The following is a 25,087-nucleotide window of genomic DNA, read 5'->3' as shown; positions in this document are numbered from 1 at the left end:
CAAAGAGAAGGCTGAAGCAATTTTTCATAGTTTATTAAGCTGTGGATTTATTTTCTTTAAAGTTTGAAGTGAATGTTGCACTTTAAAAGAGAAAACATGGAGCTGTAACTGTTAGTCAAAAAAATCAGTTCCAAGTTCGTTACAAACGTGCATGCATTTTATCACACTATCAAAGTTCTTAAGGAATGGAGCATCATCATGAATATCAACAATCTTCTCTGCATCGACTTGCTTGTGGATCTCTGCAACCGATCAATATCTTTAAGACTTCCTTCATTGATGGTCTACCGGCTGGCATTTTTTTAGATTTGTTTCTTTTCCATTTGTCAGTTCCAAAATAACTACTCCAAAGCCGTAAACATCTATCTTCTCATTGACTCTAATTGTTTGAGCATATTCTGCAATTCATACACGAAATAAACATTGAGATCTAATAACTTAAGATAGTCGAATTTTATGAGAAAGCGGGAATTCGAAATTGTTTTACCTGGGGCAATATATCCAAATGCGCCAGCCACAGTTGGCAGGGTGGCAAGTTCTTCTGGTTTAATCAGTATCCTGGCGAGACCAAAATCAACAACTTTTGCATTGAATTATGAATCCAAAAGAATGATACTTGTTTTCACATCTCGGTGAACAACATGCGGCGAGAAATCATCATGCGTGTAGCATATTTCCTGCACCAAAAAATAGGAATTGGAACAAAATCACTTAAACCATTAAGCAATTTACACTAAAAAATAAAAGAAAATGCATTTGAAAAAAGCTGCAAGTGGAAAACAGAAGCAGTAATGTCCAACACTGCAGGCACTCCAAAACTACAAGAAAAACTAATTCCAACTAATAGGCCAAATCACTCATCATGACATTGAATGCTCAAATTACATGACACTCTACTCTCTCTCTCTCTCAGTGTAATGCTACAAATTCTCAGATAAAACTCTGTTGTTCTTCCAACAATAACAATCATGGCCGAACACCAAAACAAGATGTGTCTTTTCACCGCTACCAACAACGGTTTTTTTTCTCGACCTTGCAAAATGCGGTGTTATGAATTTCCAAGAGAAGCAAAGACTGGTCCGTGAAGTTGCTCGTCAGTCCAAAGATGCCCCGGATATTCTTCAATCATTTACTCGCCGGGAACTCCTAGAATTAATCTGTGCTGAATTAGGCAAAAAAAGGAAGTACACTGGATATACTAAGGGTCAGATGATAGAATATCTTCTGAAGTTAATTTCTAAGAAATCCAACTTGTACGTCGACCAAAATGCTCTTGCTCATTCTCCTGCCAAAATTTGCGTAGGATCTAAAAGGAAAAAAGGACCCCCTTCTCTTGATTTACGTAATGTTCAAATAGAGAACACGAATGAGGAAACAACAAAAACCTTAGTTTGTCGGAATGTGGCATGCAAAGCTACACTGAAACCAGAAGATTCATTTTGCAAGAGATGTTCTTGTTGTATATGCCGTTGTTACGACGATAGCAAGGATCCTAGTCTGTGGTTGACCTGCACCTCTAATAAACCGAATGAAGAGTCATGTGGAATGTGGTGTCATTTGCAATGTGCTTTGAGTAATCAAATGTCTTGCATTTTGAAGGGAAGTCGCGGTGTAACCTTGGATGGAAGCTTCTGTTGTGTTTCTTGTGGAAAAATTAATGAATTAATGAGGACATGGAGAAAGCAATTATTGGTTGCCAGAGAAGCAAGAAGAGTGGATATACTCTCTGTGCGAATTTCCTTAGCCCACATAATTCTCACAGGAACGAAAGTATACACGGAAGTGCATAAGATCGTAGAAACCGTTCTCGAATTATTGGAGAATGAAGCGGGACCTCTGGATCACGTATATGCTAGGATGACGCGTGGAATTGTGAGCAGGCTCTCATGCGGTGCTGAGGTTCAGAAGTTGTGCTCTACTGCAGTTGAATGTTTTGATTTAAAGTTTTCTAAACTCTTTTCTAGTTGTGAAGAAAAGAAAGAAGCACCAACATGTTCTTTACATTTCGAAGAGTGTCTTCCCACCTCAGTGGTCATTGTGCTTGAATACAAAGACAAACTCTTAAAGAACTTTCTAGGCTGCAGGCTTTGGCACAGAATATCATCAACGGACTACCTCGAACAACCGACTTTCATTGTTTTGAGGCCCGAGAAAAGATTCAAATTAGAAAACCTCACACCTTCAACTGAGTACTCTTGCAAGGCTTCTATATTCAGTAGCACGGGGATTTTGGGTGCAGCAAAAGCTAAATAGATGACACCTTGTGAACCGCCATCAAAATTTGTTCGACAAATTGGAAACCATTTTTCAACTATGAACATATATGCACAAGACCTGCTTGGATTAAGCCTTCCTCCAATGGTGCAGCTTCGGAGGTACGGCCGGTTATGGATGCACACTCTTGGCCAACATTGTCTGATTCGGCTAGAGCTTTTACGAAATCGGAGTCATCAAAGGGTTTGTTAGATGGATCTTCTGTTTCTCAATCGCAGGGTATGGAAAGCATGCCTTCTTCCTCTTCCCAGACGCAGTGACAAGTTGAAGATCATGTAAATTTAAACAATATGGGATCAACTCGCCAGAAATCAATCAAACACAATAGTTCAAATGCCTCTTCTAATGGAGGCCACATACAGCAGTCCGCTCCCCAAGTTGCTATAGTTTCAACAGGATCTCACAACTCTTTTTCCAAAGACCATACACCACAGCATCAACACAAAAAAAAAATCAAAGCCATGCTCGCAAGCTCAACGTTTTCTCCTGCAAGCATCAAACCACACATGAATATTCCGATAAAATTCACAGCGGTAAAAAGCCATTTACCGGCGGTAAAAGTTAACAAATAACCCAAAAAGGAATTAGGACAAATTCAAAGAAGAAAGTATAGGATTTGTATTACCTGTTCCAGATCAAACACCGAATAATGTAGACAAACTGTGAGCACCCTAAAGCACTTCCAAAAGCATTACCCTTTTGATCTCCATAGCCAGCTCAAAAACCCTAAACAGGGTGAGTATAAAAGGAGCCTCCTCCTCCACCAGAGGACGACCACGAAAAAACCCTAGAGAAGAGTATTGACGGCTACTGAAGAGAGAGGAGAAACCCTAAAAATTTCAATAACCAAAAGTGACCGGTGGTTGATAACGGACGAACCCGTAGGAAAGGAACATTGTGAAGAAGATTCAGCAAGACTCTTACCTGCTCATTCGTTGGCCGACTTCGTTGCAGCTGGTTAGTGCCATTCTCGAATCTTACTCTTAGCCGATGTTTGAATTGTGTTGTGAAGGTTTCTTTGTAACTGTAAGTGGAGAAGGGAATCGGTTTTGTTTATGAGAGAGAAAAACCTTTTGATCGAAGGAAAGGGACGATCATTCCCCTGTTTCTCCCGCTTCCTCTTTCGTCCATGGTTATAGCTTCTGATTTTTTTTTGTTTAAAAAGTTTACTTTACTTCTCTGTGATGATTAATGGTTTTGGGAATAACTTTATTCCATCTAATGTCATCTTTTATTTTACTGTGCCCTCTTTAAGTCTACCTGTTGGTTTTCTTTTGCATTAACCTTTTATTAATTACTGACAGCAATTACTAGTGTTGGGAATCTTCATAGTCCATACCCAACAGCCAGGCGACTAGGGTTTTGGTCTGTTAGTCTCCTTTGCTTATTTTTGTGTTTGGACCATTAATGGTGAGACAAATCTTCACAGACCCAGGCCCATATCGTTTTAGCTAGTTTTTTTTTATTTTAAATTTATCTTTATCTATGCCTATTTATATATTTAAGTTGTTGTTAAGGTAACAAATGGACATAAGTGGCCGAGTGGAGAGGAAGCAATTTCACTTGCTTTAGTGGGATGAGTTCCATACTTGGGAATAACATATCTTCATATTTTCATTTTTGTGCTTGCTATTTTATTTAAATCTTTTATAACTTCTTACTATTTACTTTACCATTTTTGTACCTTGCTATCTAGTCTTTTTTTTACGCTTGTTGATTTTATTCTTTCCGATTTAATTTTTTTAATATGTTATAAATAATTTGTTTATTTATTTATTTCGTCCGACTTACTTTTGGACATATTCTTCACGAACTCATGCGCCATATCAATTTAATTGACCAACACCTCAAACACTCACATTAATCCTTCTATTCAAACGTATCTTTTTTATTAAAATTTGGAGAAAAAGATTATCTTGGATGAAATATCCAGTCGTAATCCCGAATATTAGGCTCAAGCTGTAAGAGCTTGTAAGCCATAAATATTCGTCTTCTCTCCAAAACGCCTGTAAATATCTCAAACCATCTTCTTAATAAAGTTGAAGAAAAAGATTATCCTGGATGGAATATCCAGTTATAATCCCGAATATTAGGCTCAAGCTGTAAGAGCTTGCAAGCCATAAATATTCGTCTTCCCTCCAAAACATTCGTAAATATTCGAACCATTTTCTTAACAAAGAAACAGACTGCCTGGGTGGAATATCCAGACGCATGTCCCGAGTATTAGACCCAAGCTGTAAGAGCTTGTAAGTCACAAGTACTCGTCTTTCAAACTTCAAAATACTTAATTCCGATCTTAACCTCTTTCAATAGAGATGGAAATGGAACATGGTGTATACCGTGCATTCCTGAGATTAAGATTCGAGGTGGATGCCTCGCCTATCTTAGCTCTCGCCATCATTTAAAATTGTCAATGCGGTTTCTTCAAACCTTTTCTCAATCAAATTCAAAACACTTAATCTTTATTAAACACGTTTTCAATTAATATGGAAATGGAACGTGGTGGATACCACGCACTCCTGAGACTAGGATTCGAGATGGATATCTTGCTCATCCAAGTTCTCGGCATTACTCGAAAATACATCCAACCAATCAAACCCTTTCTCGCCGTCGTATGATTAATCAAAAACCTTTTTCATAAAAGAAATACATATTGTCTTAAGGTGATGCAAAACAATGTTTCGGCCACGATTGTTGAGTCAAGATAAGTGACGTTTTTTCCGAATGTTGATTTGTAAATCCATTCGATGTGTGGTATACGTCCGCTCCTCATCTGTTTTAGGTAAAACAATGTTTTCGTCAATTAATACAATATAGCTTTCGCTAAAATAAACCAACAAACAAATTTTTTTTTCTATCCAGAACTACGTAAGCCTTGACTCCTCTATTGAGATACGTAGGAGCAGGATTTGTAAATCTTGTCAGGCCCACTAATAAAAATTTTAGGTTTAGTCCTTCGTCAAAAATCCAAAAACATTCTTCTCTCTTCTATTCTTTCTTTCCCACCTAATAACTCGAGAAGCCCAACATTCCAAGCTAACACTAACGCGCACAATTAACCTAATGGTTCCCGTTGAGTACAACGGACGTGAGGGGTGCTAATACCTTCCCCTTGCGTAATCGACTCCCGAACCCTGATTTGGTTGCGACGACCATAATCATTGTCGTTCTTTCTTGGGTTTTATCGATATTTCCCCTTTCCTTTTTAGGAATAAATAAAGTTCGGTGGCGACTCTGTTCAGTCCATCATTGCGAGCGCGCGATTGCGCTTCGCTTAAGTTGTACTCTCATATTTTTCATTGAGGTACGACAGACGGCGACTCTGCTGGGGACGAGATTCTCCCTAAGTGAGTCAAGCCTGGTTAGGTCGTTTGCGTGCTTTTGTTTGTTTACCTGTGTGGCTTTTTCTTTATTGTTTTGCTATATTTATTATCCTATTGGTATAAATCTTTTATATTGGTTCGATATGCTTTGGTACTTGGAGATACTCTGATTGCAAACCTTGTGGGAAAGACTTTTTACCCCAGTCTCGAGTAAAAACATAAGATAGGACGAGGTTGAGTAGTGCGGGTCCGCGAGATGAATTCTCGTTGGGTCGGTGCGAGAATCTTACTTAGAGTAGATTCTTGAGAGGATGTTGTCGCTCGGCAAATAAGTTGCCGTAAGCTTCGATATTTTCTTTAGGATCCATGACTCTGAGAGCCATTTGTAGAACCTTAGTTCTTTGTCCAACTAGGAAGGATGGTTGCGTAGCATGGGTCCGCGAGATGAATTTCTCGTTGGATTGATGCGAGAACCTCACTTAGAGTAGATTCTTTATATGGAGTTGATGCCCGGCAAGTAAGTTGCCACCGATAGCGAACAGTCTAATGGATCCCTGACTCTAGGAACTTTTTTGAAACCTTAGATCATACCTGGTGAGAACCATGTTCTATACGAAGCAATCAGACTTATCCAGGCCTTAAGCCTATTGAACTTATACAAAAATGCATCACATTCATCCACATACATTGCATCAACATCATAAAAAGCAAGCTCTTAGTTGTCTCTTATTTGTTTCAGGAATTGAGAACTTGAAAATGACAACTCCAAGGAGACACACTTTCATGCTTAAGTACAAGGAACCTAAGCTGGACAGTCTGAAGGGTTTGGTCTCTGATTTGACTCTAAGTAGACGTGATGAGTTCGGAAAAATTATGGGAAACTTTTGAGCCTTCTAACTAAGAAAGTTGACTATGGGATTATCGGCTCTTTGGAACAATATTCTGATCCACCTCTACGCTGTTTCACATTCGCTGATTTCCAACTAGCTCCTACTTTGGAAGAAGTTGAGAGGATCGTGGGTCTCAAATTGAAGGATTTCAGTCCATTTCCAAAGCTCGAAGAAGAGGCGGGCCCAAAAAAGATAGCTTCATCCCTAAGTATCAATGTCCCGACTGTTCGAGGCAATTGAGTTGAAAAAGGGGGTTGCGAAGGTTTTGCCGCGATGTTTTTGGAAGATTTAGCTCTGAAGTTCAAGAAAAGCGGAAATTGGAATGCATTCTATGCTGTGTTGGCTTTATTGATCCATGGGATTATGCTCTTCCCAAATGTTGAAAAATTTATGGATCAGGTAGCCATAGAAGTCTTTCTCTCTGGCAATCCAGTACCATTTCTCTTATCTGACATTTACCATGCCCTTCACGCTCGACATGAAAAGAGGGGTAGAACTTTGTTGTGTTATGCTCCTTTGCTTTATACTTGGTTCATGCAACACATGCCCGAAGAAGGTCCTTTTGTGGCAAAAGAACTTAAGTCTCCTCAAAAATTAGCTTCTCTCACTGCAAGTTCCATCAGATGGTATATCCGAGAGTGGGAAACCCCAGACATTATAGTCAGCTGTGGGGAATTTCCTAATGTACCGTTGTTGGGTACCAAGGGTTGCATCAATTATAACCCTATGTTATCTCGAATGCAACACGGTTACTGCATGGACGGTCCTCCTGACGTAAAGGACTTACAACCATTTGTGCTCTTTGACATCGAAGCAAGCAATCCTGATGTAAGAGCAGTACGAAAGGCTTGGTTAAAGGTTGTTAGGAAGGGTAAAGAGTTTAGAAAAAGAAACATTCTCGCCAGAGAACCTTACACTCGATGGGTGAAAGAAAGAGTTGGGGAAATCCATTTGCCATTTATCTTAAAGGCTTTAGCCTTTCCCAAAACTCCTGAGCCCAAGCCCATACTCCTTGAGGACATGGAGAAACCCACTACTAAGGTTAAGGAGCTCGAATTGGAGAATACTGAATTACGGATTCAGATGAACCGAGTTATCTTGGAAAATTAGAATTTGAAAGACGAACGTAAGGGAAAAGCCCAAGAACTTGAGGATAGTAACAAGAGAGCCAGACTATTGGAAGACCAGAAGGATGATCTTGATCATATCCTTATAGGTTCCATATTAGTGATCCGAACCAGGAAGGAAGAGCTCAAGAAAGTTGAGTATAGGATCTGTGAGTTAGGGAGAATGTTGGATAAATCCCTTATGGATAAGAAAGAAATTAAGCTCGACTTTGAGGCTCAGATCCGTGAACTGAGGGACACTCTAAAGAAATGCAAGGAAAAGTTGTCGCGCGAGATACTCCAAAAGGAAGAAGCTGAAAGAAACTGTCACCATCTCAGGTACCAGTTGGAAGAAGCCAATAGGAGGTTTGCAGTTTTGGAGAGCCAAGAAGGTGATGCAGCTTACTTGCTCCAAAAGAATGATTGTGTGTACTGGAAAAGTTTGTATAGAGAGGCTAGAGCAACCTTAGATGAAGATCAACAGGTCATCAAGAAACTCCAAGAACTCTATGTTGAATGGAATGGCAAGTTCCGCGACTTAGCTAGGTTTGTTAACCTCAACATGTTGGAACTCCCAGAAAAACTCCAGGAAGAAGATTGGTGTATGTGTCCAGAAAACACGCCTCCTCAAGTTTTCAATTTCGTCAAGTTTATCAAGAAAATGATGAAGGAGCTCACCACAGATCTTGGTACAATCATAAGAGCTGAGACAGAGCTTAAGTTTACTTGTACTTGAATTTGAATTGTTGGTGTTTAAATCTTTTTGTATTCGAATCATGTGTACTTGAAGTTAAATCTTTTGTATTCGAATTTGATTTTAATTAATGGAAGTTGTCATTTTGGGTCTCAATTATTACATGTTATTCTTATATTCTAACATTGCTGGAATAAATAATAAAGATAACTAAGAGCTTTGTACAAAATGCACCCATAACATACACTCATGTCGTTCTTCAAACAAAAAACGCATTTTTGTGTCTTCTTCAGTTCCACACTGAGTCCTCAACACCACTACAACACCAGAGCCAACGCTCGTCAAAGAATGGCGGATCAAGAACAAGAATTGGAGAGAGTAAGCTCAGAACTCGAAGACCTATGAGGAAACATGGGTCAAGTCATGGAGATACTACAAGTCATTAGGGCTAAGTTGGACACCCAAACGACGGTCGTTTCAGAAATCACCGGTCCTACGATTGAACCCGAACCTGCAAGGAAAGTACCAACCACCTGGCCAGTCTATGGTTTACCTCCCGGTTTCACACCTCCAGTTGAAGGCACCCCTGGTTTTGTACAATCCACTCAGCAGACGACTCCTCTACCAACTATCGATGAAACTCATCCAGTGGTCCACACGTTTGCACCACCTCTCGCCCGTACACACGTGCAACCTTATTTTGAGGATCAACAGCATGCCCCAGACTTTTCGGACGAAGAGGATGAAAGGCAGGAAGACATAAGAGGGATGAAAGAGAATTTCCAGATTCTTGAGAAAAGGTTAAGGGCTATGGAAGGTGACCAAGTTTTTGGTGTTGCTGCTAGGGAGATGTGCCTAGTGTCTGGTCTCGTGATTCCCGCAAAATTCAAGACCCCGGATTTCGATAAGTACGAGGGCCACTCATGTCCTAAAAGTCACCTTATTATGTACTATCGAAAAATGGCGGCGCACGTGGAGGACGATAAACTTATGATACATTGCTTCCAAGACAACTTGAGGGGTGCTCCCTCTAAGTGGTACTTAAGCCTTGATCAAAGTAGAATTCGTTGTTTCCAAGACTTATCTGATGCTTTCATCCAACATTATAAGTATAACATGGATATGGCCCCGGATAGGAGGCAATTGCTCAGCATGTCCCAGAAAGATAACGAGTCTTTTAAGGAATATGCATAACAATGGAGGGAAGTGGCCTCGCAAGTCGAACCACCCCTTGTTGAGAAGGAGTTAGCAGATTGGTTCATGGATACAATAAAGCCCATGTTCTATAAAAGGATGGTGATTAGTGTATCGGCAAGCTTCTCTGACTTGTTTGTTGTGGGCATAAAGGTCGAGCTTGGATTGAAGAATGGAAAAATGATAACCACCTCTAAAACATCTGGTAATAATGTCAAAAAGTTTTCTGGAAGTTTCCAAAGGAAGAAAGAGGGTGAAATAAACGCAATGTCAACCAGTCAAAGAAGGAGTCATTCTAGGAAGAAGCAACATCAATTTTCTCAGCAACAACCAACTTATCCAGTGCAATATATTCAACAACCGTATGTGGCAGCAGTCACACCAAATTTCAACCAATCACAAGCTCCTGTCTATCAACCTATTCAACAAGCACCAGTATACCAGCAAGCATCCATGCCACCCTCTTATCAACAGCCGAGGGCACAGGCTTCACGTCCAAAAAATATTCCAAATCAAAATAGGGTACAAAGAGGTAGACCTCCTTTCGCTTCAATCCCTATGAAGTACACTGAGTTATACCCATCGTTACTGCAGAAAGGGTTGGTGACTCCCAGACCTTTGGGTCCTCCACCAAATCCCTTACCTCCATGGTACAACCAAGATGCCCATTGTCCTTTCCATAAGGGTTCCCCTGGGCATGATCTAGAGGGATGTTATGCTTTGAAGCATATTGTGCGAGAGCTGGTTGAGAAGAAGATCCTTTCATTCCGAGATGTTGGACCCAACGTAAAAAGTAACCCTCTACCGGCGCATGGTGATGTTAATGCCGTTGAGGATGCTTCTGATGTTTGTATAATCAAAAATGTTGAAGATGTTAAAACTCCGTTGCTAGCACTCCATGCAAGATTGGTGGGAGCTAGTTCGATTGATACATGTCACGACAACTGTGAAGAATGTGTCGTTCATCCAAGGGGATGTAAAGTGGTACGAACTGATATTCAAAACTTGATGGATCAAGGTGTTTTACAAGTTTGTGGTCCTGTAACAAACGAGGAAGTTTCAGTCATTGAACCCTTTTTCAATCTACCAGAACCTGTTGAGATAACTTATCAAAGAAAAGATGTTGTTCATCCATCACCCGTGGTAGTTTGTATGCCTACCCCCTTTCCCTTTGAAAGCACCAAAGCGGTACCTTGGGAATATGACATAACTGTGGTAGATGGAGTGGTAGATGAAGAACCCAAAGATGTTGAAGGTGAGAAAAGCTTGGAGAATATTGACACCAATATCACTAGCATCGCAGGGACGAGCAGAATGACCCGCAGCGGTCGGATTTATACTCCCAATGTTAATATAATTCCTCAAGAACCAACAAGGGAAACTGTAACTGCAAATTTAGCCCCAGAGTATGGAGGGGCATAGCCGGCAGTGCAAGCAGATGAAGCGAGTGAATTTCTAAGAATAATAAAGAAAAGTGACTACAAGATAGTCGATCAGTTACATCAGACACCGTCAAAAATATTTATCTTGTCCTTGCTTCTGAATTCCCAAGCTCATAGGGAGGCTCTACTGAAAGTGCTTGCTCAAACTCATGTTACCCAAGATATAACGGTTGGCCAATTCGATGGGGTGGTCACCAATATCACAGCCTACAACACTCTAAGTTTCAGCAATGAAGAGCTACCCAAGGAAGGGAAGAATCACAATCGCGCCTTACATGTATCCATAAAGTGGCAAGAAAATGTTCTGGCTAGGGTTTTAGTTGACACTGGATCGTCCCTCAATGTTCTACCAAAGAGGGCACTTGCTAAATTATCTTACCAAGGTTCGGAATTGAAACCTAGTGCACTTGTGGTAAAAGCATTTGATGGTTCTCGAAGGACAGTAGTTGGGGAGGTAGAGCTACCAATCCAAATCGGACCGCATGTATTCCCCATCAATTTCCAAGTCATGGACATAAATCCCGCTTACAGTTGCCTTTTGGGACGTCTATGGATACATGCTGCTGGGGAAGTGACTTCTACTTTGCATCAAAAAATGAAGTTTATTGTCGATGACAAGCTCGTCATTGTCTCGGGTGAAGAAGATTTTATCATCAGTCAACTCTCCTCTTTCCGTTATATCGAGGCTGATGAGGATGCCTTAGAGACCTCTTTCCAAGCACTTGAAATATCCAATGCCACACTTGCTGAGGTAAAATAGCCTATTGGGAAAACCAGTTTGTCGTTCGCCTCTTTGAATAGTGCAAGGTCAGCAGTTGAAAGTGGAGGCCCTGCAGGTTGGGGGCAGGTCATCAATGTCAGCGAGAAAAATGATCGTTTTGGTTTGGGGTACAAGCCTTCTACTAAGGGAGGATCCCTGGTCCCTGCAAAGGACCGCGTGCGGAGCATACAAGAAATTTTCCTAAGCACATGATTTATCCATGGAAATCAAGTTGGTGTCGTTGAAGATGACACTGAAGATGGAGAAGCATCAAATCTGATATACCAGCGTGAAGCAGCCTTAACAAATTGGGAAGCAGTTGAGATTCCAGAAGTTTTTCCTATGTCAAGGTAATTGTGTTTTCCTTTGTTTTTTGAAAATCCTTAGCTCTGCCCAAGGCTAATGGATCACTTGTAGGGCCACTTTAAATTTCAAAATCATTATGACAAATAAAGAGCATTTTGTTCAAATTCTTATCGTTCATTCATTTGTTTTTCTTTCCTTAAAATGGCAATCCTTTCAAAACTACAAAAATATTTTTAATTCTTTTGCATTTCATTTCCATCTTTTCTAAAAAACCATCATTTAAAAAACATGCAGAATAACCAATAAACTAGTTGAATTCGATGACCCCACTACTTCCTATAACTTTGAACTCCCCATCTACCAAGCGGAAGAGGATAGTGAGGAAGATTGTGATTTCCCTGAAGAATTGGAAAGGCTGCTCGAGCATGAGTCAAAAGCCCTTCAGCCGCATCAAGAACTAGTGGAAACAATCAACCTTGGCACTAAGGAAGACAAGAAAGAGGTCAAAGTTGGGACTACACTTGGGGCAAGCATCAAAGAAAGATTGATCGAGTTGCTACAAGAATATGTAGATGTATTTGCTTGGTCATATCAGGATATGCCAGGTTTAGATACTGATATTGTTGTCCACAAGCTACTACTACAGCCAGATTACCCGTCAATGAAGCAGAAGCTCTGAAGAGCAAGACCCGACATGGCTCTCAAGATTTGTGACAAGGTGAAACGTCAATTTGATGCCGGTTTTCTAGCAGTGGCGAAGTTCCCTCAATGGGTAGCTAATATTGTACCAGTAACCAAAAGGTATGGCAAGGTCAGGATGTGTGTTGATTATAGGGATCTAAACAAAGCTAGTCCAAAGGACGATTTCCCCTGCCACATATTGACACTCTAGTAGACAACACTGCTAAGTTCGCGGTCTTCTCCTTTATGGACGGATTCTCGGGTTATAATCAAATTAAGATGGATCCAGAAGACATGGAAAAGACCACATTCATCACCCCTTGGGGAACATTTTGCTACAAGGTAATGCCATTCGGTCTCAAAAATGCTGGGGAAACTTACCAAAGAGCAATGGTCACTCTTTTCCATGATATGATGCATAAGGAAATTGAGGTTTATGTAGATGATATGATTGCAAAATCCCAAAGTGAAGAGGATCATATAGATCACTTGCAAAAGCTATTTGAGCGTCTTCGAAAATTTCAACTACGACTGAATCCTGCTAAATGCACCTTCGGTGTCCGATCTGGAAAGTTGCTCGGTTTCATTGTTAGTCAACGAGGAATTGAGGTAGATCTAGACAAGGTTAGGGCAATACAAGAAATTCCTGCTCCACGTACAGAGAAAGAAGTTAGAGGATTCCTGGGACGTTTGAACTATATCTCTGGGTTTATATCTCATATGACTGCTACGTCTGAACCTATATTCAAGCTGCTGAGAAAAGACCAAGCAGTTGAATGGAACTCTGACTGCCAAATGGCTTTTGAGAAGATCAGACAATACCTGCAAGAGCCCCCTATTCTAATTCCACCTATTCGGGGGAAACCACTCTTTATGTATTTAACTGTACTTGAAAAGTCAATGGGATGTATGCTGGGACAACATGACGAAACCGGCCGAAAGGAGCATGCCATCTACTATCTAAGTAAGAGATTTACCGATTGTGAAATCCGATATTCACTCTTGGAGAAAACTTGTTGTGCTTTAGCATGGGCCGCTCGTCGTCTAAGACAATACATGATTTTCCACACTACTTTATTGATCTCAAAAATGGATCCAATAAAGTATATCTTTGAAAAGCCTGCTTTGACTAGAAGACTCGCCCGTTGGCAGATGTTACTATCTGAGTATGACATCCAATATGTATCTCAGAAAGCCATCAAAGGAAGCGTATTATATGTTTACCTGGAAAACCAACCTGTTGAAGACTACCAGCCGTTGAAATTTGACTTCCCAAATGAAGACATTATGGTAGTAAAAGATTGTGAAATCCCAGGACTTGATGAAGGACCTGAACCCGGATCTCGGTGGAAGCTCATGTTTGATGGTTCCTCCAATTACATGGGGCATGGCGTAGGAGTTGTTCTATTGAATCCGAATGGTGGGTACACTCCTTTCACAGCAAGGTTGTGTTTTGATTGCACAAATAATATAGCAGAATATGAGGCGTGCGTCCTAGGCATTGAAGCAGCAATTGACCTCCGAATCAAAATCCTCGAAGCATGTGGAGACTCAGCCTTGGTGATACACCAAGTCAAGGGCGAATGGGAAACCCGTGATACCAAGTTGATCCCATATCGTGCCTATGTCATGGAACTAATAAAATACTTTGACGAAATCACTTTCCGTCGTATACCGAGAACTGAGAATCAAATTGCTGATGCTTTGGCTATGTTGGCTTCAATGTACCAAGTTAGATTCCATAATGAAGCGCCTCTCATTCAGATCGAGCGGAAAGTTGAGCCTGCCTACTGCCAGTTGATTGAAGAGGAAGCCGATGGTAAACCTTGGTTTCACGACATCAAATGTATTTTGCAAAATCAAGAATATCCAACAGATGCAACAGCCCTTGACAAGAAAACATTGAGGAAGTTAGCATCCAAATTCTTCTTAAGCAATGGCGTGTTATACAAGAGAAACCACGACATGATTCTGCTCAGATGCATGGATGGACGTGAAGTGGACTTGTTGATCAAGAAGATTCATGAAGGATCCTTTGGAACTCATGCCAATGGGCATGCCATGGCCAAGAAGATTTTGAGAGCTGGTCATTACTAGTTGACCATGGAATCCAACTGCTTCAATTATGCTAGAAAATGTCATAAATGCCAAATCTATGCCGACAAGGTACACGTGCCTCCGACCCTACTAAATGTTTTGACGTCACCTTGGCCTTTCTCAATGTGGGGCATCGACATGATTGGCGCCATCGAGCCTAAAGCTTCCAATGGTCACCGCTTCATCCTGGTTGCCATTGATTACTTTACCAAATGGGTAGAAGCCGCCTCTTATGATAATGTGACAAAACAAGTGGTTGCACGGTTCCTCAAGAAAGAGATCATTTTCCGTTATGGAGTTCCAAGCCGGATCATCACAGATAATGGGACGAATCTGAATAATAAGACCATGAAGGAACTATGCGAAAGCTTCAAGATTGAGCACCATAACTCTTCACTATATCGTCCAAAGATGAATGGCGCTGTTGAAGCTGCTAATAAAAACATCAAGAAGATCCTGTAGAAAATGGTGAAAACCTATAAGGATTGGCACGAAATGCTACCCTTTGCACTGCATGGATACCGGACTTCCGTCCGCACTTCAACAGGGGCAACCCCGTTCTCTTTGGTATATGGGATGGAAGCGGTTCTCCCAATTGAAGTGGAGATACCTTTAATGAGAATCTTGATGGAGACCAAGCTAGAAGAGGCTGAATGGATTCAAAATAGATTTGATCAGTTAAACCCCATAGATGAGAAGCGAATGACTTCTTTGTGCCATGGACAGTTATACCAGAAACGGCTCAAGAGGGCTTTTGGCAAGAAAGTACATGTTCGTGAATTCAGAGAAGGAGACCTCGTGCTCAAGAAGATCTTGCTACTACACAAGGACTCACGTGGGAAGTGGACTCCCAATAATGAAGGCCCATATGTTATGAAGAAAGCCTTCTCCGGAGGTGCCTTGATTCTCACAACTATGGATGATGAAGAGCTCTCACACCCCGTGAACTCTGACGCAGTTAAAAAATACTATGCCTAATAAAAACCCACTAAGTCGAAAACCTGAAAGGGCGATTTAGGCAAAAAAAGGGTATCCCGGTGGATCAAAAACCCGAAGGGGTGATTCAGGCAGAAATAAGGGATGAATAAAAAAATGATAGCTCGCTAAGTTGAAAACCTGAAAGGGCAACTTAGGCAAAAAAAAAAAGCGTCCCGGTGGATTGAAAACCCGAAAGGGAGATCCAGGCAAAAGTTAGGGGCAAAAGGCATAAACTGCATCAGTTGTTACTGATTGACACAAAAGAATTCGAGGCGGAAGATCAATCCAGTTACTCCCCTTAGAAGTAAGGTTTTGGGGAATCATATCTATTAGGGATATTAGTGGCCACTGAATTCAACGTAAACCTTTCCTTATTGCCATTTTCAAAATTGTAACATTCCATGGAGCTACGCCATTTGTGTGTTACCATTCTTGAATAAAATACAAGTTTTTCCTATCAATCATTGTTAATTGTGTTCTTCTATGTTTTTCTTTGTTACGCAAAGTGTTATTTATTTGTTAATAATGAAATTTTGAAACTTGAAACAAATTTGAAATTTAGTGAAAGGAACAAAATTACTTTGATATATGTGAAAATCAAGAGAAAATCATTTGTTTTTCTGAAGGTCTCAAGATTGCGTAATGCTCATGTGTCACCAACAAAAATCTCCATGGAACACAACTTATCAATCCTCTGGAAGGATGGACCTTTGGTTATTTATAACTGTCAATCATGATAGATTCTCCTCTGGATACGCCTGTTAATTGTACGGGTTTGAGTTATTGGTGTTGAGGAATTAGAATCCCTGTAAACAGTCCATACAAACTCCCAGTCTGCCTATTGTCAGCATTGCATATCATGATCATTCATATATCATGCATAAAACAAAAGTCAAGACATGCATGGTTCAAAGTGTACTCTATACCCATGTGTGTGACCCCTTCGGTCCCGTTGTTGATTGTTATCCCTTGACCCAAAGACCAGTTGTCGCTAGTATCGTTTCAAAAGTTCAAATCATCGTTGGCATCATTGTCAGTCTGTTTGTAAATACATTTGTAATTGATATCTGAAGTTTGGTTGTTGCCAACATCATTTCAAGTCCAACTGTTGTTGGCACCAATCTGTTAAAAGCTGGTTGTAATCCATTGCTTACAGTCAAAGTCCAATTGTTGTTGGCACCAATCTGTTAAAAGCTGGTTGTAATCCATTGCTTACAGTCAAGGTCCAATTGTTGTTGGCACCTATCCGTTAAAAGTTGGTTGTAATCCATTACTTACGGTTAAAAGTCCAATTGTTGTTTGGCACGTACAGAGAGTTTAATTACCCTGTCTTTCCTGATGGTTCCGTGAAAGTCATGTATGACTCATCATCTTGAGGAATTCCCAGAAGCTTGGAGGTTTTCATGTTAGAAAACTCTAATGATGTTGGTTTTGTTTGATTTCTTTGTAAAGAATCATCATAGCCTTTTGCACGGATGATCTACTTATAAGAAGACTCCTGTTTATCTTTGTTTTTCATAAATTCCCTGTTAGGAATCTCCAAAATCTTTGAATTTCTTGTGAGAAATCTCCAGAATTGTCAGATGTACTCTAAGGTGTCAGGTCATGTGTGAACCTGTTAATGAAACTTGCTTTGTGTGTTTCCCAATATTGTCAGGTCATGTATGAACCTATGGATGTATTTTCTTTGAATTTTCCAGTGTCGTTGGGCCATGTATGAACCTGTTGATAAAACTCCCTTTGTTTTTCTACTAAGTGTCGTCAGGTCATGTATGAATCTGTGAGTGAAACTTTCTTTGAATATCCAAGTGTTGAGGTCACATATGAACCTCTTGATTAAAAATTCTTTGGTTTTCTAATATTCTTAGGTCATGTTTGAACCTATTGTCGAAATGCTTTGAATTTTCCAATGCTGTTAGGTCATGTTTGAACCTGTTTACAGAACTTTTTGATATCCCCTAACACTGTCAGGTCATGTTTGAACCAGTTGTTGAAAATTCCTTGAATATTCAAGTATTGTTAGATCACGTTTGAACTTGTTGTTGAAAATCCTTTGAATTTCCTGGTGTTGTCAGGTCATGTATGAACCTGTTGATATACTCTTTTGAGTTTTTCTGAGTTTGTTAGGTCATGTCTGAACCTGTTGTCAGAACTTCTTGATATTCCCCAGCATTGTCAGGTCATGTATGAACCTGCTGTTGAGCTTTCATTCCAGTATTACCAGGTCATGTATGAACCTGTTTTGAAGAATCCTTCTTTATGATTGTTTCAGCGTTATCAAGTCATGTATGAACCTGTTGTAGAATTTTTTTTATTCGGGTTTAGTAAGTCATGTGTGAACTTACTGCTGGAATCTCTTGTATTCAAAGTGTCGTTTGTCAACTTTCACTTTGAGTACTCCCATGTTGTGTGTCTGACTCTCTAGTAGGATTATTATCCCCAGCGGTTTGTTTTACCCTATGGTATTTATCTCTCTGTGGGCCATCAGAGTTCCCCACAGATTGGTCTGTCCGGTAACATCTCCTGTTAAGGATTCACCGTGTCCCTAACGGGTAAATTCAAAAAAATAAAGAATCCTGCATCCATGCATATCATATCATAACATTTGCATTTTTCAGGATCAAAATCTGGGTCTCCATAGTATTTAACCATCCCCCACTCTGATCCGATGAAAAGTGCTGTTTCATTTTCCTCTGGTGGAGGATGTTTAAATATGGGCAACTCTTATACCCTGATTTTGGACCTGGAATTTTTTTCATCAATCATTCATTTTCTTTCCTCCTCATGACCATTTCAACCGGTCATGAATCTATCCACCTACACTGGTTGTTTAGAAATTGCCACTACTTGCCATCCCATGACTATTAGATTTTTACCTCTCTATTTTGCTTTAGATGTTTGATGTATTTTGATAGAATCATTTGGAATGTCATGACTTTCATTCTCATGTCTAAATTCAATCCATGTTTTGTCTCTCTCATAGAACATCATTTTTCCTTTCGATCTTAATTCAAAGAGATTCCATCTATATTCCATCTCATATTTCTATAAGTCATATTCAAATTTGCACTCACATTTTTTCATTCACATTGGAAAGCTTCCATTCATTCATATGCATGCTCATTCATGTTTCAGCTACTTCATTCATTTTTATCACATCCATCCACTCACAACCATCATTTTCATGAAAGCGTCATTTTCTTGCTCATTCACAACGAGCGTTTTGTTCATTTCAAGTCCTAAAAGGTTCTAAACTTGTAACTTTCTACACACTTCGGTGTGTCTGCTGCCAAGGAAGATTACGATGCCGAAGAGATGGTGGTCAAGATTAAAGAAGAAAGGCATAGTACCCGACTGCACGGTCTATAATTTATTAATGAGTGCTTATGGATGTATAGGACAACTAGACAATGCATTTGGTGTTCTCGGACGCATGTTTGATACAGGTTGTGAGCCTTCGATTCAAACACATTCCATTCTAATAAAGCATCTAATGGTTAAAAAAACATAATGTTTCAATTGATAATGCCGATTTATGGAGGATAACTGACTTTGAAATCATAACCACGCTCTGTGAGAAAATGATGGAACGTGGTTGTGTGCCTAACATTAAGACTTACGACAAGCTTATCATAGGACTTCGCAAAATGGAATACTTGTCGGTAGCCTTTGGGTTATTAAACCATATGAGAGAAAATGGAATATCTCCATCTGAAATTATTCATATTTCTCTTCTAAGTGGTTGCTGCAAGGTTGGAATGCACGAAGAAGCATTGAGATTGTGGGATTCTATGATGGACTGTAATCATTTAACACATCTAGAATCCTATAAGCTTCTCATTTGTTGGCTATTTGAACAGAGTAACAAAGAGAAGGTTGAAGCAAATTTTCATAGTTTATTAAGCTGTGGATTTATTTTCTTTAAAGTTTGATGTGAATGTTGCACTTCAAAAGAGAAAACATGGAGCTGTAACTGTTAGTCAAAAAAATCAGTTCGAAGTTCGTTACAAACGTGCATGCGTTTTATCACACTATCAAAGTTCTTAAGGAATGGAGCATCATCATGAATATCAACAATCTTCTCTGCATTGGCTTGCTTGTGGATCTCTGCAACCGATCAATATCTTCAAGACTTCCTTCATTGATGGTCTACCGGCTGGCATTTTTTTAGATTAGTTTCTTTTCCATTTGTCAGTTCCAAAATAACTACTCCAAAGCTGTAAACATCTATCTTCTCATTGACTCTAATTGTTTGAGCATATTCTGCAATTCATACACTAAATAAACATTGAGATCTAATAACTTAAGATAGTCGAATTTTATGAGAAAGCGGGAATTCGAAATTGTTTTACCTGGGGCAATGTATCCAAATGCGCCAGCCACAGTTGGCAGGGTGGCAAGTTCTTCTGGTTTAATCAGTCACCTGGAGAGACCGAAATCAACAACTTTTGCATTGAATTATGAATCCAAAAGAATGATACTTGTTTTCACATCTCGGTGAACAACATGCGGCGAGAAATCATCATGCGTGTAGCATATTTCCTGCACCAAAAAATAGGAATTGGAACAAAATCACTTAAACCATTAAGCAATTTACACTAAAAAATAAAAGAAAATGCATTTGAAAAAAGCTGCAAGTGGAAAATAGAAGCAGTAATGTCCAACACTGCAGACACTCCAAAACTACAAGGAAAACTAATTCCAACTAATATGCCAAATCACTCATCATGACATTGAATGCTCAAATTACATGACACTCTTCTCTCTCTCTCTCTCTTTCAGTGTAATGCTACATATTCTCAGATAAAACTCTGTTGTTCTTCCAACAACAATAATCATGGCCGAACACCAAAATAAGATGTGTCTTTTCACCGTTACCAACAACGGGTTTTTTTCTCGACCCTGCAAAATGCGGTGTTATGAATTTCCAAGAGAAGCAAAGACTGGTCCATGAAGTTGCTCGTCAGTCCAAAGATGCCCCGGATATACTTCAATCATTTACTCGCCGGGAACTCCTAGAATTAATCTGTGCTGAATTAGGCAAAGAAAGGAAGTACACTGGATATACTAAGGGTCAAATGATAGAATATCTTCTGAAGTTAATTTCTCAGAAATCCAACTTGTACGTCGACCAAAATGCTCTTGCTCATTCTCCTGCCAAAAGTTGTGTAGGATATAAAAGGAAAAAAGGACCCCCTTCTCTTGATTTACGTAATGTTCAAATAGAGAACACAAATGAGGAAACAACGAAAACCTTAGTTTGTCGGAATGTGGCATGCAAAGCTACACTGAAACCAGAAGATTCATTTTGCAAGAGATGTTCTTGTTGTATATGTCGTTGTTACAACGATAACAAGGATCCTAGTTTGTGGTTGACCTGCACCTCTGATAAACCGAATGAAGAGTCATATAGAATGTCGTGTCATTTGCAATGTGCTTAGAGTAATCAAATGTCTTGAATTTTGAAAGGAAGTCCCGGTGTAACCTTGGATGGAAGCTTCTGTTGTGTTTCTTGTGGAAAAATTAATGAATTAATGAGGACATGGAGAAAGCAATTATTGGTTGCCAGAGAAGCAAGAAGAGTGGATATACTCTCTGTGCGAATTTCCTTAGCCCACAGAATTCTCACAGGAACGAAAGTATACACGGAAGTGCATAAGATCGTAGAAACCACTCTCGAATTATTGGAGAATGAAGCGGGACCTCTGGATCACGTATATGCTAGGATGACGCGTGGAATTGTGAGTAGCCTCTCATGCGGTGTTGAGGTTCAGAAGTTGTGCTCTACTACAGTTGAATGTTTTGATTTAAAGTTTTCTGAACTCTTTTCTAGTTGTGAAGAAAAGAAAGAAGCACCAACATGTTCTTTACATTTCGAAGAGTGTCTTCCCACCTCAATGGTCAGTGTGCTTGAATACAAAGACAAACTCTTAAAGAACTTTCTAGGCTGCAGGCTTTGGCATAGAATATCATCAACGGACTACCCCGAACAACCGACTTTCATTGTTTTGAGGCCCGAGAAAAGATTCAAATTAGAAAACCTCACACCTTCAACTGAGTACTCTTGCAAGGCTTCTATATTCAGTAGCACAGGGATTTTGGGTGCAGCAGAAGCTAAATGGATGACACCTTGTGAACTGCCATCAAAATTTGTTTGACAAATTGGAAACCATTCTTCAACTATGAACATATATGCACAAGACCTGCTTGGAATAAGCCTTCCTCCAATGGTGCAGCTTCAGAGGTACGGCCGGTTATGGATGCACACTCTTGGCCAGCATTGTCTGATTCGGCTAGAGCTTTTACGAAATCGGAGTCATCAAAGGGTTTGTTAGATGGATCTTCTGTTTCTCAATCGCAGGGTATGGAAAGCATGCCTTCTTCCTCTTTCCAAAAGCAGTGACAAGTTGAAGATCATGTAAATTTAAACAATATGGAATCAACTCGCCCGAAATTAATCAAACACAACAGTTCAAATGCCTCTTCTAATGGAGGCCACATACAGCAGTTCGCTCCCCAAGTTGCTATAGTTTCAACAGGATCTCACAACTCTTTTTCCAAAGACCATACACCACAGCCTCAACAAAAAAAAAATCAAAGCCATGCTCGTAAGCTCAACGTTTTCTCCTGCAAGCATCAAACCACACATGAATATTCCGATAAATTCACAACGGTAAAAAGCCCTTTACCGGTGGTAAAAGTTAACAAATAACCCAAAAAGGAATTAGGACAAATTCAAAGAAGAAAGTATAGGATTTGTATTACCTGTTCCAAATCAAACACCGAATAATGTAGACAAACTGTGAGCACCCTAAAGCACTTCCAAGAGCATTACCCTTTTGATCAACATAGCCAGCTCAAAAACCCTAAACAGGGGGAGTATAAAAGGAGCCTCCTCCTCCACCAAAGGACGACCACGAAAAAACCCTAGAGAAGAGTATTGACGGCTACTGAAGAGAGAGGAGAAACCCTAAAAATTTCAATAACCAAAAGTGAGCGGTGGTTGATAACGGACGAACCCGTAGGAAAGGAACGCTGTGAAGAAGATTCAGCAAGACTCTTACTTGCTCATTCGTTGGCCGGCTTCGTTGCAGCTGGTTAGTGCCATTCTCGAATATTACTCTTAGCCGATGTTTGAATCGTGTTGTGAAGGTTTCTTTGTAACTGTAAGTGGAGAAGGAAATCGATTTTGTTTATGAGAGCGAAAAACCTTTTGATCGAAGGAAAGGGACGATCGTTCCCTTGCTTCTCCCGCTTCCTCTTTCGTCCATGGTTATAGCTTCTGATTTTTTTTTTGTTTAAAAAGTTTACTTTACTTCTCTGTGATGATTAATGGTTTTGGGAATAACTTTATTCCATCTAATGTCATCTTTTATTTTACTGTGCCCTCTTTAAGTCTACCTGTTGGTTTTCTTTTGCATTAACCTTTTATTAATTACTGACAGCAATTATTTGTGTTGGGAATCTTCATAGTCCATACCCAACAGTCAGGCGGCTAGGGTTTTGGTCTGTTAGTCTCATTTGCTTATTTTTGTGTTTGGACCATTCATGGTGAGACAAATCTTCACAGACCCAGGCCCATATTGTTTTAGCTAGTATTTTTATTTTAAATTTATCTTTATCTATGCTTGTTTATATATTTAAGTTGTTGTTAAGGTAACAAATGAACATAAGTGGCCGAGTGGAGAGGAAGCAATTTCACTTACTTTAGTGGGATGGGTTCGATACTTAAGAATAACATATCTTCATATTTTCATTTTTGTGCTTGCTATTTTATTTAAATCTTTTATAACTTCTTACTATTTACTTTACCATTTTTGTACCTTGCTATCTAGTTTTTTTTACGCTTGTTGATTTTATTCTTTCCGATTTAATTTTTTTTAATGTGTTGTAAATAAATTGTTTATTTATTTATTTATTTCGTCCGGCTTACTTTTGGACATATTCTTCACGAACTTATGCGCCATATCAATTTAATTGACCAACACCTCAAACACTCACATTAATCCTTCTATTCAAACGTATCTTTTTTATTAAAATTTGAAGAAAAAGATTATCTTGGATGGAATATCCAGTCGTAATCCCAAATATTACGCTCAAGCTGTAAGAGCTTGTAAGCCATAAATATTCGTCTTATCTCTAAAGCGCCTGTAAATATCTCAAACCATCTTCTTAATAAAGTTGAAGAAAAAGATTATCCTGGATGGAATATCCAGTTATAATCCCGAATATTAGGCTTAAGCTGTAAGAGCTTGCAAGCCATAAATATTCGTCTTCCCTCCAAAACATTCGTAAATATTCGAACCATTTTCTTAACAAAGAAACAGACTGCCTGGGTGGAATATCCAGACGCATGTCCCGAGTATTAGACCCAAGCTGTAAGAGCTTGCAAGTCACAAGTACTCGTCTTTCAAACTTCAAAATACTTAATTCCGATCTTAACCTCTTTCAATAAAGATGGAAATGGAACATGGTGTATACTGTGCATTCCTGAGATTAAGATTCGAGGTGGATGCCTCGCCTATCTTAGCTCTCGCCATCATTTAAAATTGTCAATGCGGTTTCTTCAAACCTTTTCTCAATCAAATTCAAAACACTTAATCTTTATTAAACACTTTTTCAATTAAGATGGAAATGGAACGTGGTGGATACCACGCACTCCTGAGACTAGGATTCGAGATGGATATCTCGCTCATCCAAGTTCTCGCTATTACTAAAAAATACATCCAACCAATCAAACCCTTTCTCGGCGCCGTGCGATTAATCAAAAACCTTTTTCATAAACGAAAGACATATTGTCTTAAGGTGATGCAAAACAATGTTTCGGCCATGATTGTTGAGTCAAGATAAGTGACGTTTTTTCCGAATGTTGATTTGTAAATCCATTCGATGTGTGGTATACGTCCGCTCCTCATCTGTTTTGGGTAAAATATTGTTTTCTTCAATTAATACAATATAGCTTTCGCTAAAATTGACCAACAAACAAACTTTTTTTCTACCCAGAACTATGTAAGCCTTGACTTCTCTATTGAGATACGTAGGAGCAGGATTTTTAAATCTTGTCAGGCCCACTAATAAAAAACTTAGGTTTAGTCCTTCGACAAAAATCCAAAAATATTCTTCTCTCTTCTATTCTTTCTTTCCCACCTAATAACTCGAGAAGCCCAACATTTCAAGCTAACACTAACGCGCACAATTAACCTAATGGTTCCCGTTGAGTACAACGGACGTGAGGGGTGCTAATACCTTCCCCTTGCTTAATCGACTCCCGAACCCTGATTTGGTTGCAACGACCATAATCATTGTCGTTCTTTCTTAGGTTTTATCGATATTTCCCCTTTC

At 39.6% G+C, this 25,087-nt stretch overlaps 1 protein-coding gene and 2 long non-coding RNA genes across 8 annotated transcripts; 1 reads left to right on the top strand and 2 right to left on the bottom strand.

Moving 5' to 3' along the window:
- Positions 1-12: 12 nt before the first annotated feature.
- LOC127101358 (uncharacterized) lies at positions 13-23,155 on the bottom strand. Of its 6 annotated transcripts, none has more exons than XR_007794617.1 (4): positions 22,511-23,153; positions 21,000-22,372; positions 488-677; positions 13-398 (listed from the first exon to the last, which is right to left on the bottom strand). It is a non-coding gene; the product is annotated as an uncharacterized LOC127101358 (long non-coding RNA). The 6 variants fall into 6 exon arrangements; XR_007794619.1 differs by lacking the exons at positions 13-398; positions 488-677 and adding an exon at positions 19,622-20,008 and having other exon boundaries at positions 20,098-22,372; positions 22,511-22,715; positions 22,810-23,154; XR_007794616.1 differs by lacking the exons at positions 13-398; positions 488-677 and adding exons at positions 19,622-20,008; positions 20,098-20,287 and having other exon boundaries at positions 22,511-23,151.
- LOC127101357 (VIN3-like protein 2) lies at positions 884-21,903 on the top strand. The gene is made up of 2 exons (XM_051038743.1): positions 884-2,115; positions 21,730-21,903. Exons 1-2 carry the CDS (start codon positions 1,051-1,053, stop codon positions 21,901-21,903), a joined length of 1,239 nt encoding a protein of 412 aa, XP_050894700.1. The 5' UTR covers positions 884-1,050.
- Positions 2,899-3,694, bottom strand: LOC127101359 (uncharacterized). Its single transcript, XR_007794621.1, has 2 exons — positions 3,199-3,694; positions 2,899-3,104 (listed from the first exon to the last, which is right to left on the bottom strand). It is a non-coding gene; the product is annotated as an uncharacterized LOC127101359 (long non-coding RNA).
- Positions 23,156-25,087: the final 1,932 nt, after the last annotated feature.

Source organism: Lathyrus oleraceus, chromosome 7, assembly GCF_024323335.1.
Source record: "Lathyrus oleraceus cultivar Zhongwan6 chromosome 7, CAAS_Psat_ZW6_1.0, whole genome shotgun sequence".
NCBI lineage: Eukaryota > Viridiplantae > Streptophyta > Magnoliopsida > Fabales > Fabaceae > Lathyrus > Lathyrus oleraceus.
This window is presented reverse-complemented; position numbering and strand designations above follow the sequence as displayed.